Raw genomic sequence first — 14408 nt, forward strand, 5'->3', positions numbered from 1 at the left:
TTATTGGTTCCCCAACAAAGGAGCGATTGGACCTAGTAATTCACTTCTGTCGGCTTGTTCGCACTTTTCTCAACCATGCCTTGGATTTCTTTAAAATTTTGCACAAATATTAGTCACAGTGAAAGCAAATTCATGCCAGAACAGATTTTGAGGATAACTCTGGTTGCTCCCCCCACCCCCTCAGGGGCCATTATAGGGGGGTAATATTGCTACCAAATCATTCATCTGTTCATTTATTTTCACTGTTTTCAATAACCACACCTTGAATTTTAAAAATATTTGCACAGACATTAGTCATGGTGAAAGTGAATTTTTCACTCCCAGAGAGGGAACCCAACATGCTCAGGAAGTAAATCTTCAATTATATTATCACTTACTAAAGCTGCTGAGACATCTTTTAAGCTATTTAATAAGTAAAGTTATTGCTTAAAAGAGCAATGCATTTCCATCTGGAAAAATTTCTACATTTTCCCCATGACTCCTGTTTGTGCAAAAAAAAAAAAAATCTCAGGTTTGGTAATTGAAAAAGGTACAAACAAACAAACAAACAAATGGAGACAAATGAATGAATGGACAAACGAGAGTGAATTACTAGGTTCAATCCCTCCTTTTGTCAAGGGACCAAAAAATAAATCTAGAAATTTAATTTGATCTTTTACTATAAAATCTATAATTCTTACATTCTGTCATGTTTGATCAAGATTAAAATAAATTTTAATGAAGCAAATGTTATTTCCACAGGCTGCACTAATCAACATGAATTATGGAAATTTCTGCTAGTATTTAAAAATACTGGTGACCAATTGTTTGCATCTCTTGTGCGTCATGATTAATTTGCTTGTATCTGTGATGAATGAAAAAGGTTAATATTACAGAAAAAAACTAAAAGCAATCTATTTAGTGACCAGAAATATTAATTTTGTCTTGAAAAGATCGACTGCTGACGTTCTGACTGTAAATATTGTCTAAGATCAGTGAATCTCTTGATGGGGGACTTTGTTTCTATAGCAATAGCTCTCACTATATTAAAAGTATTCACAAAATTGGTAACTGTAGAATATTTGGCAATTTCTTTCGTAACCATTAAGCCTTTTCTCTTTAATAGGTCTTAAAGTGGTTGATCAAAAACATGAAACCCATAGTATCAATGCTGGCATAGTTCTGTGCCCTTTCTGATCTTCATTAATGATCTTCTAAATCATATTCTGAGATCATTTGTTGACAATTGTGCATATGATGCAATTATCTATGGCAGCATTTTGAAAAGTATTATTGATGACGACCTTGCTGAATTTCTCCTGATCTGGAACATGCAGTACAAATGGATAAATGCAGTTTGTTGCATTTAAAACTTAAAACCAAACTTCCCTCTTTGGCACAATGCTCAGATACTTATTTTGCCCCAGTTGAAAGGAATATCTCTTTTCTTGAGGAAATCTCTTGCCTTGATAAGCTCCGAGGATTGACTTTCATTCCAGATCTAAAATGGAAGGCCTACGTACAATCTGTTGCTAAATTTGAAAATTCTACCACTTTAGAAACTATCTACTCCTAATATACTCCTTGGTAATAAAGTCAGATATTCCTAAGATAGGGTATTACTACTACATCTGAGGAAGTGCCACTTACGGAACTCCTGACTTGAGAGTACAAAATCGACTCCATAATATGGGGGAGGGGGGATCTTTTCTGTTGTCCCTTTTCTCAATTGCTTGTGTTTATTTTCGTCTATCGTCATTTCCGATTGTGTTCCAATCTCTGGTTACTCCTTGTAAGACCATAACTGTAAAGAACTTTCTTTCCTTTATCTGCCCAGATGTAATTTCCATGAACTGAGTTTTGTAACACATTACTATGTGGTCGCTTCTCTGCAGACTACTATATTAACATCTTCAAATCCTATGCCAATAAATACTTGTCATATGCAATAAAATTTTAATTTGATTCATCTCATCACATTCATCATTCAATTGGCAATCAATCCCATTAACTTATCTTCAAATGACTTTTGGCCTTGATAAATTACTCATTAGTAAAAAGAAAAAAAAAAAAGCGGTCGCACCTCAATAAAAATTATCTAAATAAAAAATATGTAAAAAAAAAAAAAAAATCTCTGCAGTTAACAATAAAACACATTTGTATAAAAATGGTTACATAAAATGTGATACAGGTATTGTTTAAGCACCATTTTGTGTATACTTCCGGTATTATTGAATACAAAAGCAAGGAATGTTACAACGGCTTGTAAATTTGAAATATCTGAACTACAAGTGTGTGTGTGTGTGTGTGCAGACACACACACAGATGGTAAATTGTGTGTCCAGCCACCCCAGCTGACTAATGTAGATATGATTTATATATTTTTGTATTTTTCTAGTGGGAATGAAAATTTGTAGATTTAAGCGCATATTGTGTATCATTAGGTTACTATGCAATATTTAATATGGAATTAATGTTTTGGTATTTTCTTTATCACAAGTTTTGTAAGCTTATTGCCCCCCCCCCCCCGACAAAAGGAAGGTGGACCTGTAAATTCACTCTCGTCCGTTTATCCGTTCGTCTGTCTGCTCAATAACTACACCTTGGAATTTTTTGAAATTTTGCACAACCATTAAACATGAGTAAAACTTCGGTTGACACCCTTTCATGTTAAAATGGCTAAAATTGACACTTTTGTGCTTATTAAAAAACAATAGGCGTCTTGAATTTTTATAAAACTTTCTGAAAAGTTGTGACTGATTTCTATTTTCTTTTGTTTGTCTATATTTCGCAATAACTCTTTGGTGTGCCTAAGGGGCTCTTTTACGGCTAATAAAAACACTCCCTTTTTGAAACTATTTTACCATATTCATCCAAAATTTTCCGTGTATGTCTATTTAGCAGTTTTGCATGGTGCTGAACTTAAATTTCAATGTTAACGCCTTGGGAATTTTGGGGCTGAATGGGAAGCGGGAGGCAAATGATGGACTTAGTAATTTCTTTTTGTTTGCATGGTGCAAGACTCAAATTTACACATCTTAAGGCCTAAAATTACACCTTTTGTTCATTTTCACCAGGATTTTACATTCCCAGGGGACTTCTGGGGATAAAGGGGGGAGGCGGTGCAAATGCTGAACTTAGTCATTTTTTTTTTAATGCTTCATTCACTGTGCTCTCACGGGGGACCATACATGTTTCACTTTTTTTCTTCTTTTTTTCTTTTTCTTTTTTTCTTTTTCTTTTTTTCTTTTTCTTTTTTTCTTTTTCTTTTTTTCTTTTCTTTTTTCTTTTCTTTTTTCTTTTCTTTTTTCTTTTCTTTTTTCTTTTCTTTTTTCTTTTCTTTTTTCTTTTCTTTTTTCTTTTCTTTTTTCTTTTTTCTTTTCTTTTCTTTTCTTTTTTCTTTTCTTTTCTTTTTCTTTTCTTTTCTTTTTCTTTTCTTTTCTTTTTCTTTTTCTTTTCTTTTTCTTTTTCTTTTCTTTTTCTTTTTCTTTTCTTTTTCTTTTCTTTTTCTTTTTCTTTTCTTTTTCTTTTTCTTTTCTTTTTCTTTTCTTTTTCTTTTTCTTTTCTTTTTCTTTTTCTTTTCTTTTTCTTTTTCTTTTCTTTTTCTTTTCTTTTCTTTTTCTTTTCTTTTCTTTTTCTTTTCTTTTTCTTTTTCTTTTCTTTTTCTTTTTCTTTTCTTTTTCTTTTTCTTTTCTTTTTCTTTTTCTTTTCTTTTTCTTTTACAATTTATTATGCTTTTAGTCTTGCAACCATATTTATAGCTAAAGGGGAGTAAATCCTATCTATCACTACAGGTTATCAAAGGAGCAGATCTGAATTAAACAAAACAAAAAACGCTTGTATGGAGTAGTCGTTATATTGGTCCTCCGATTTATCAGAGAAGGACCTATGTTTTTAATGCCAGATAACCGTCCATTCGTTTTTCCTGAAATTTTGCCACAAATTGTATTTCATTAAATAGATGTGCACAGTAAAGAAAAAATTTTTTTTACAAAAATTCCTGTTGTGCCCCCAGGGGCCCAAGAGGTCAAAAATGGCCAAAAATGACATTTTTCCCCATAACTTTTGATCCATCCCTTAGATTTTTTAAAAACTTGGCCAAAATGTGGAGCCCCCTGTTCTTAATACAGGGTGAACAAAAAAAAAAAACAAAAAAAAACGGGCCCCGACTCTAATTAGGCCCTGTTTCTTAGTGTTTTGTCTGAATGAAATTAAACTTTGGTCATAACTAGTTTATTATATTAAAAACATCACATCAAAACACTACGGTCTTTGGCCTTTTTTTCTCCGTTTTACAGCATATGTTCTAGATGGCCTCTATTTAGCTTTTGATTTTTTTGTTTTTTTGGGTCACCCTGTATAAATCCAGTTTTCATATTTCTCAACAAAAACTTGATATGTCTGATTATAATAGTGGTTTTTCACGGTGGTCAACTCAGATATACATGTGTTAAGGCCTGAAACTGCACAGATATCCATTTACACTGGGATTCGGCGTCTACCAGGGGCTCAAAAGACGTCACAAATGCCCCAAAATTGCAAAAAATGACACTTGTTTTACCCCATAACTTTTGCCTCATCCATTAGATTTTTCTGAAACTTGGCAAAAATGTGAAGACAAGGTTACCCCTTCACTTCTCACATTTATCATTTCTTCACTTTTTTTTTTTTTTTGTGTTCTCACATGCAGCACAAGAGGGGGACCACGCATGCGTGGCTTGTTTAGGTTATTTAATCTTTCAATTGAGGATTCTTAATAATGGTCACAAAAATCTGTAATTTGGTTGGTTCTACTCTTTTTATTTGAACCTTTCTTTTTGCTAGTTTCGGTCTCTTCTACAAATACTATTATGGCATGTTTCAAAATTATCTGATTTATTCTCTGCTTCCTTTGTTTCAGCTCATTTGACTTTTTGATCTTGTGGTCTTCCTCAATTCACAGTTCTGGATATGACCTTAAACTATATCAGCTGGTGAAGCCCCAGCTTGCCAACTTTGGGGAGTGTGGAGCCAACCCTTAATTGCCATTGCTCCCAGGTCCACTTTGACTCAGAGTGGTAGTATCTGTTAGGGTCCCAACTATGGATTAAATAGAAACTGACTTGAAAAAAACATTTTCTATCAGAAAGTTTTTCTTCAAAATGACTGGATTCGGCATTAAATAACCTGAAAAAGGTTGATATGCTGTAAAACAAAAACAACCAACCAAATCCTCAATTCACTGTTGAGGTACCTGGTTATTGTAAATCTGATTTCAGTAGCTTCTTTCCAATAACAGCCGGTTTGTGAAAATCTCTTCCTGCTGATTGTCGCATTAAAAGTCAAAAAGCATTTCCTGTCTTTGCATTGTCTTGTTTCTTTTTAACTCTGTACGTCAAGTAGCTCAATACCTTGTCTGAAACAACTTCCATAAAAAGAACTTCAAAAACCAATAAAAGTATAGTATCTTTTTGTGAAAGGAAATAATTTTAAAAGTACATATCCGCTGCTTCACAATAAAATACATTTATGTAAAAAACAAAAAAAAAAAGTAAAAAAGTAAAAAAAAAAAAAAAGTTTCTCAATGAAAGAAATGTGATACATTTATTTATGCTTCCCACACTTTATTGAATACAAAGGCGTGGAATGTACGATTTGTTTCACAATAACATTTGTGAATTGTAACTTTCTACTTGCAGTTATGACTGAAAATGATTGGGTGGGGACATCTTGGCTGGATCCGCGGTGGTAATTAATCCCATTATTGTGAATATTTATTTGTGGATTGTTATCCTCATCTTCATTTTTTTTTTTTTTTTTCACAGGAATCACCATTTATTAAGGGCCGGGGGCCACTCTAGGATGAGGGTTACTGGGTATACATTAGTCAATGTGATTGTAAGCGTAGTAAACATAAGTAGTGAGAATTTTGTAAATTGGATTACTTGGGGGGGGGGACGGTTCATCAAGAACTTGTTTACGTTGGACTTGAAGACAATCAGATTGTAGTCAGCTGGAAAGCAGGCAATCAAGAGTTTCACAGGCGTGCAGTTTTAAGAAACTTTGTTCATGGAATCTACAAGGAGTATGGGAAATTATTGATAGTGGTTCCGGCCAGACGAGCGTTTTTCATGAAAGTTTGGTGAGGGGGGGGATGAGCACTTGCTATAAAAATGATAAAGCGGAGACAGGCTTGCAACGACTCTTCTGTTGGAAAGAGGTTGCAGGGAAGAGAAAAGGGCATCCTCCACTAAGTTATAAAGTCTATTTTGAACTTTGTTAAGGCAGGATAAGCAGCTCCTACCCAGATGTGGCAACAGTACTTCATCGTTGGCCGTACCTGATTTTTATATAGGTAGAGAATTGCATCAAGAGTGAGATATCTACTGGAGCGGTAGAAGCCAACGTTTCAGCCAACTCATCCTCTGGCTTCAGGTGATAAACTGCGACGGGAAAGGAATGCTGAGTCTTGTAACAGTATCCCCAGTAATTACTGCTATCCATAGTTGTCTCACCACATTTTGGGTCAACTGAAGAAGGCCAGAAGATAAGTTGGCCGAAACGTGGCGAAACAACTATGAAAATGAGAATAATAGTCCACAAATATAAATTATTCATCTCAAAGGATTAAATAAAAAAAATATAAATAGTGACTATCTGTCACTACTCCTCCTCCCCACTTCCTCTTCACCGCTCTCCTCGTGCCCCTAAACAACACCAAGACAGCATGGATGCTCTCATTCTTTAGTTACTATTCGTGTTAGTCTGAACTTAATCTGAGAAATCCTGCAGCCCCTATGGATGTAAAATAAATTATGAGAAATGGATAAAATGTTTTCTTTTTTTTTCTCATTGAATGTTTCTACTGGAGATTTCCTACAAAAATTACTCTATATACACACACACACACACACACACACACACACACACACACACACACACACACACATTGTGGGGATCAAGTGTTTGCAAAACGCATATACTGATAAATTTATGCTTCGATATTTTCCAATATAATAGCTATGTCACTCATTGTTCGATATGCAAATATATAAAGTAAATTCCTAAAAACGGAAACTAAATCATTCTGTAGAAAAATATGGATTTTAAAAAAAATTTCAGAAAAAATATGGGCCATAAGAGTTTGCAAGACTCATTTATTTCAAAATAAATAACATTTTTAAACATAATTTAATTTGAAACATTGTGTCATTATGAAAATAGTACCATATATTGGTAACATATTGCTCAAATACCAATTAACAATAAAAATTTTTAAAACAATTTAACCCTTTATGCACTTTCCTCCATTTTTAATCAAATCCATTAGCCTCCTATCAACAGAGGATGTTAATTTATGTATTTGTTGAGGTGTGATTTCAGAAGATTCCTCCTTAATCCTTTCCCAAAGATCTTTTTTTACTGCAGAATTGATGCCCATTTTCATAAACCTTCCTCTTCAGAATCAACCAGAGGTTCTCTATCAGATTCAGATCCAGGCTCTGAGGTGACCAATCCATTAGACGTTCACCAGAGATCCCCTGGGCTGAAAGCCAAGCTTTTGTTAACCGAGAAGCATGGCTTGGGGCATTATCTTGTTGAAAGAGATTCTGGTTGACATCATCATTTTGTGATTTCAACCAGGGCAATAAATTCTGTTCCAAAAACTTGCAGTAGTTCACAGAATTCATTTTGACATCTTCAGGGACAAGAAAAAGGCCAAGAATCTCGCTACCAATAATCCCAGCCCAAATCATCACTCCCCACTCCTTTTTCTGACATCTGAATCACAAGCATGGCTTTTAAGAAGCCATCTCTTGGTCCAACCGTCGGGACCATCAAAGGTTGCTCCAGTCTCGTCAGTTCAGAGAACATTTTGAAAATTGGTTTTTAAAATATTTAGTGGCCCATGCTAGTCGCTTCTGACAGTTGATATCACTCGGACTTTTTTTTTTTTTTTTTTTTTTTTTTGTTCTCCGGTCCGCTATTTGTTTCAAAATCCGATTTCTGGCCATTTTAGAGATGCAAGACACTTCTGCATGGTCGAAAATAGCTTTGCTTATGCTGTGTGGGTTTGCTAGCACACTCCTCTTCATTTTTCTCAAATCTTGTAGTGAAGTCACCTTTGGTCTGCCACTTTTGTGCTTTTTTTTTTCTTCCATCTTTACTGTCAATGACGAAACATTTCACAGCTATGAAAGCTAATCTTTCTAGTATTGCACATTCTTATAGCAATTTGTCGATTGACTCAAATTTTGTCTGGAAAAAAAAATCCTATTTTTCTACTGTACTTAATTTAAATAAAAATAAAAATGTTTATCTTTCCAGACCTGATAAAGGTGCCGGCGTAGTCGTCCTGAACCGTATTGATTATGTTAATAAAATGTCGACTCCTGTGATAATACTTTGAATATGGAAAAAAAATTGCAAAAACGCTTTCATTTATTTAAAAAATTCTCTCTCCAAAGAGATTTATTAGAAAATAGACCCACTGGATCCTTGAGACCTCGATTTTATGGTCTCCCTTAAATTCAGGAAGATAATGTGCCCTGTAGCCTTATTTTATCCATGGTTGGTGCCGCTCAACGTGCCCTCGCCTAATGACTCACTTTTACTTGTCCGTACATTCTATTCTACTTATTGTCTGATTCTTTTACTTTTTCCAAAATCATTAGAGATACTATCTCCAATCAAGATAATTCTTTCCTTTGCTTGTTTGATATTTCCAGTTTATTTACTAACGTGCCTACTGATGAGACAATTACTATTTGCTGTGATGCACTTTATGATAGTGAACTTGTTCCTCTGACTTTACAGGAGAAATGTTTCATTGAACTCCTTTCTCTTTGCACAAAGTCCAAGTTTAATTTCGAAAACATGATGTACCAACAAATTGATGGGGTTTCCATGGGGCAGCCTTTTAGATACTATCCTTGCAGACATTTTCGTTGGGTTTTATGAATTAAAACTTTTCAAATCACCACATAACACTCCTGCTTTTTATTTTCATTATGTGGATAAGTTTGCAGCTTTTCCTTCTCAGGACTTGGCTTTAGAATTCTTCGAATGTTTTAATTCTTTACATCACGCTTTGTCTTTCACTATGGAGATGGAAAAGGACAACTCTGTCTTGTTTATATATATATAACACCTACTTTTACAGGTCTATTTCAAAGGGTGTTCTTTTACACCTAAAACCAAGTTGACGTTGATTTGTTAGTACATAGGGCCTTGATTATTTGTTCTCCTTGACGGCTAGATACTGAAATTACTACAATTAAAGCAATCCTGGTCGAAATGGCTACCCAGAATTCTTAATTGATAAATGTATTGAATTCAAAATCAACCAAATTACCAAAGATATAACCTTTGGTCCTTCGAAGTGTGCTGTATATATGCCATGGATTGGGGAAAAATGTGTTCCTCTCGACGTCGGTGTGATGCTGTCTACGTTAGGCGAACCAACGTTCACTTTGAAACGAATCGGACATGTACCTTGAGGTTTTCGTAATAAAAATAAAATTTTCCTCAACCCTACCCACAATAATTTAGATTCTGCAATTGTACGACATTTATTGGATAATACAGAATGTGCGTTGGTATATAAGGACTTTTTTTTTTTTCAATTGTATTTCAAGACCGATCGAGTAGTGATCTGAAAACTAATCCGTCTCCATTGCACGACTCAAGCCCCCTCTCTGTAGACAGAAGTGGTTTGTTGATTTATTGAGCCTTTTAAGTGATTTGTAGAAAGATACTATAGATAGATACATGTATATATATAAATTCCTTACTCCCTCTCTTGTGTATATTTTCTTTGTGAGATATACAAATGCTATAATCCCTTTTTTTTCTCTTCTGCCCTTCCTTCCTCCCTGTACATATTTTATGGTAATTGTAAAAATGTCCTCATTTTCACCTTATGTTTAATTTCTTCGCTCTACTTTTTTAAAAAAAAAATCAAAATGCCATCGTTTCCTCCTGATGAGGATGGCGAAACATATCTCAGGTTAGGGTCAAAAAGAACTCTCTTCTGTGTCACATAAATTTTGTACTCCTTAATAAATTTTCTATTTTCGAAAGTCATACACCTGCTCCGAGATAAATACCCTCAACCAGCTTCTTGGTTTAGAAAAAGAAAATTTCACGTCTTAAACTTTTTATTCCTTTTCTTAAATCCTGTGTGGAAAATAATGCAGCAGCCCCCCCCCCGATATATTTCCAAATTGTCACCTAGTTTTCTTGAGTGTGCTTTCATTAAAATCGGTAGGTACCCAGGTGTTTTTGGGTGTCGCTAATAATAAGCGGAGTAAAAAAAAAAAAAAAAAAAAAAAAAAAGCAGAAAAACGAAACACTGGTTCAATATTTAAATTTAAAAAAACCGGGAAAAACAAAAAACAAAAGAAAACATCTCACACCACGATTCGAACCCAAAACGTTTACATAATGAACCAATTTTCTTGTCAATTTGAATACCTTTTGTCTTGTCGCCATCGCTTATAGCAGCCTGCCTACAGTTTTTCTGTCCTTTGATTTCTTCCATTTTTCTAGTCTTCTCTCTCATGACGAGGTTAATATGAAATCTACTCGGAAATTCAACAAACATTTGTCGTTACTAATTAAGAATAGATTTGGCTCGGACAACACCAACCTTGATAAACACATTTTCGAGTTTTTGTACCCCTCACACGCACACACATATTTAGGCAGTATTTTTTTTTCTTAGACATATTTCATCAAGTAGACATTTGTCTCCAATTCTATTTTCGATCCTTTCTAACTTCTGAATAACTCTTCACTTCTGGCAGGAAATGGCTGATGTAATCACCATATTTATCATAAATCCAAGTACTTTCCAATCCTTCAGGATTCATTGTCGGGGATAAATTCATTTGATTTTGAACAATTTATATAGCCCCCCCCCTTTTTTTTTCTCATTGGTTAATTTATTTTTTATCCTTTATCAATCTATATATCTATAAAAGTGAATGTGTCTGTGTGTCTGTACATTTCCCTATGCAATAACTCTGTCAGTTTTAAGTCTACAGACTCGAAATTTTATATACAGGGTACTGAGATTTGGGAAAATCTGTGATTGGTTTTCGGTCAGAAATTTGGCTTTTAAGGGATCAATGTTCAACGATTTGACCTTTTTGAGAAGTCTACCAAATCGTCCAACAATTTTGGGTCTGAACACTTGAAATTTTAGATATAGGTTCCTTGGACATGGATCTAACTTAATAACTTGATTTGAGCCCAAAACAAATATTAAGGGGTCATAGAAAAAAAAAAAAAATTGACCGCTTTTTTTTTCTCAACATACACCTCCAGACATGCGGGCAACGCCGGGCTGAAATGCTAGTGTGTGTATATGTGTGTATATATATATATATATATACGTCTTCTTTCTAAGATTAAGGGAGGTGGTGTTTGATCAACACTGCTGGGGAGCCATGATGTAATATACTGTTTTGTTTTTAAATCCCCGAAACAGTATTTCATGGTAAACAACTGATGATCCCTTGAGAAATAAATTATTAGTACTATAGTAAATTCGAGAGAGAGTTGATGCAGTGATTGCAGGGATTAGATGACTTACTGACTTGATGGTTTTCTAACGAATGATAGAAAATATTTTTTTGTATAGTTTTAAAGGTTAAAAACTTCAAAGACTATATAATGTATGTTTTTATATAGGCTTGAAAGCTTGAGTAAGTGGAAAACAAAAAATTCAGAAAACAATTTTTTTTTTTTTTATTTATTCACTTCCAAACTAAAACGCTAATTTTTTTTTTTTCTTTACAGAACAACAATGTCACATGGAGTAACAATGCAACATGGCCGCAATTCACACAATGTTTCCAAAACACGATTCTCATGTGGTTGCCGTGTATTTGGCTCTGGTGCTGTCTACCATTCTATTTATATTGTCTCTACAAACATCGTGGAAATTCCATTCCTTACTCCTGGTTAAATCTATGTAAAAATGTAAGTAATTTTTATTGCAAGTGAAACTTGCTCAAAATACCGTGAATAGTTGAACATCTATCGAAATCTTCGTCTTTTTTTTATAAGGATTTCCAAATTCCGCATTCATTTAGTTTTTTAACAATTCTTACAAATATCTATCGCTATCAAATTTTTAATAGTTATGAATCTCTGATATATTCTGTAATTTCACAGACGCTAATGGTAAATTTTCCTGTTATACGAGCGATTATATACATCTACAAGAGCAGAAGCGAAATAAAAAGAGCGTATGCCATGCGCAGCAAAAATGTTAAAACACTGCAAGATAAAAGCTTATGAAAGGAAGAGCACACCTTACCAACAGTTAAGCAAAATAGATGATCCAGATTGTTGTGACCAGTAGTGACAATGGGGGTATAGGTATAGAATATAAACTATTGATGTAGAATAAATGAGTGTTCAAGAAAACAGAATAAATGAAAGAGACAACTTGTGAACTGAAATTAATAAACGATGATAGGCCATTTCATGTGGTATTGTTGATTTCAGTATTAAGATAAGAGGTGCCTTCAATAAGTTTGCAGACTTTTTGACGCTTCTAAAAAATTGGGACGAGATTTTGTAGTCAATAGATGGAATTTTCAGATAAAAAAAAAGTGGTTCCAATTGATATTTTTTTTGTCAATTCTACTAAATTACAATGTTAGCTTCCAAATTATGCAGCCGAAATTACCCGAATATTACTGAATTATTAAATAAAACAACTTGAATCGTGTTTGTAGGTGAAAAATTGCCGTCATCTTGTTTAAATCGAACCGGAAAATTACCTCCCTTTTTGAACTCTCCTGCATCGTATGATCGTTTTTATCGACTTCTATTTTTATTTTCTTTAATAAAAGATTTTCTACCTTATCGATTTTGGATATAATCGTCTAAAAAATATGAGGAATATGTAGATACCATTGTTTTCATGTGAAATTTAGTTTTACAATTTGTCTCAATAGTGTAGAAGCACCATTTTATTTTTTTTTTTGTACAGGCATTTAAAATTGTAGACTCCTAAAAATTAATTATATTATTGCTATATATGAGATTTTTTGTTTCATCCGAAACAAGGGACAAGGCCACTTACTCATGACGGGCTACTATTTGGGACCAGATTTGCAAGGACACTATTTATGGAGTTCAGCAGCGAGATGTTTGTTTACATTACACTTGAATTTCTGCATGTCAGTACAGTCAGAAGCAAGGGCCCAGGGGGGAACCCCAAAGTGCAGGAGTCCAAGGGGAGAAAAAGCTATTAGAGAAGGAGGCTTGACAGCATCTAGGGATCTCTACAGTGTAGGGGTGGGATTTTGCTGTTTGTTGAGGGTATTGTTATTAAGGTACTAGTGCTCAAAGTTCATCAGAGCACTTGCCATTGAAATACTTGTAAAACAGACACAAGGATGCCACATTTTGGCGATGTGGCAGAGGTTGAAGTTTAGTTAATACTAGATTGGCGACTTTTCTTTTTTAAATCTGTCTAGGAGCAAGAAACTAGTGGCAGATGCACCAGCCCAGATGTGACAATATTCCATGCATGGGTGAACCAAGGATACTCCGTGGTGTGAGTAGCCTTTTAAACTATTTGTTTACAAGCAAGGGTTTCAGGTTTATACCAGCTTTTCTTTTCCACTTAAGACACAGCACACCACCAGGTGGCAGCACTTAACTCTAAGCAGATGGTGATCATTGTTTTGCATATAAGCTTCACTACATAAAATTAAAATACTTTTCTTTTTTTTTATTTTTATTACATTTTCAACCCAAACAAGGCACAATGCCACTTTTACTATCAGGGACATAAGTTGCAGGGATACTATGTAGGGAGTTGAGCAGCAAGATGTCTGTTCACATTACACTTGAACTTTTGCATGTCAATACAGTCAGGGAAGCAGGAACCTGGAGGGAATTCCGGAGTCTAGCAGTTCTGGAGAAGAAACTACTAGAGTAGAAGGCTTTCTTACATCTAGTGATTTTTTTTTTTTTTACACAGTGATCACCACTTATCAAGGCCCGGAAGCCACTCAGGGATAAGGGTTATTGCAAGTACATTACGTTAGTGTGGAGATTTGATGAAGTGTTTACTTAAGGGGGCGGTTCATTAGGAATTTGTTAACATTGGACTTGAAGACATCCAAGTTGTAGTCCAGTGGGAAGCAGGCAGATGGAACAGAGTTCCACAGGCGTGCAGTTCTAAGAAAGCTTTGTTCATGGAATCCACGTTTTGATTTAGGCACAGATAAAGAGTGGGGAAATTTTTCACAGTGGATTCGGCTAGACGAGTGTTTTTTGTGAAAGATTGATGAGGGGGGACCAGAGATTGGAGTTCAGACGAGCACCTGCCATGGAAATATCTGTTTAGGGATGGGACTTTTCTGCTTGTTGCGTTTGACAAGAATATTTACATCGAGGGGATACAAGGGCTTGTAGTTCAT

The 14408-nt window shown here is 34.6% G+C and overlaps 1 protein-coding gene across 1 annotated transcript in view; it reads left to right on the top strand.

Annotated features, from left to right (window-relative positions):
• The window catches only part of LOC145283966 (multidrug resistance-associated protein 1-like), a 145987-nt gene that overhangs the window by 22510 nt on the left and 109069 nt on the right, over positions 1-14408 (top strand). The window contains exon 2 of the mRNA XM_080133064.1: positions 11764-11946. Within this exon, the coding sequence (XP_079989190.1) occupies positions 11764-11946 (183 nt within the window). The remainder of the gene's footprint in view (positions 1-11763; positions 11947-14408) is intronic.

Source organism: Euprymna scolopes, chromosome 8, assembly GCF_053919585.1.
Source record: "Euprymna scolopes isolate OS-2025 chromosome 8, ASM5391958v1, whole genome shotgun sequence".
Taxonomy (NCBI): domain Eukaryota; kingdom Metazoa; phylum Mollusca; class Cephalopoda; order Sepiida; family Sepiolidae; genus Euprymna; species Euprymna scolopes.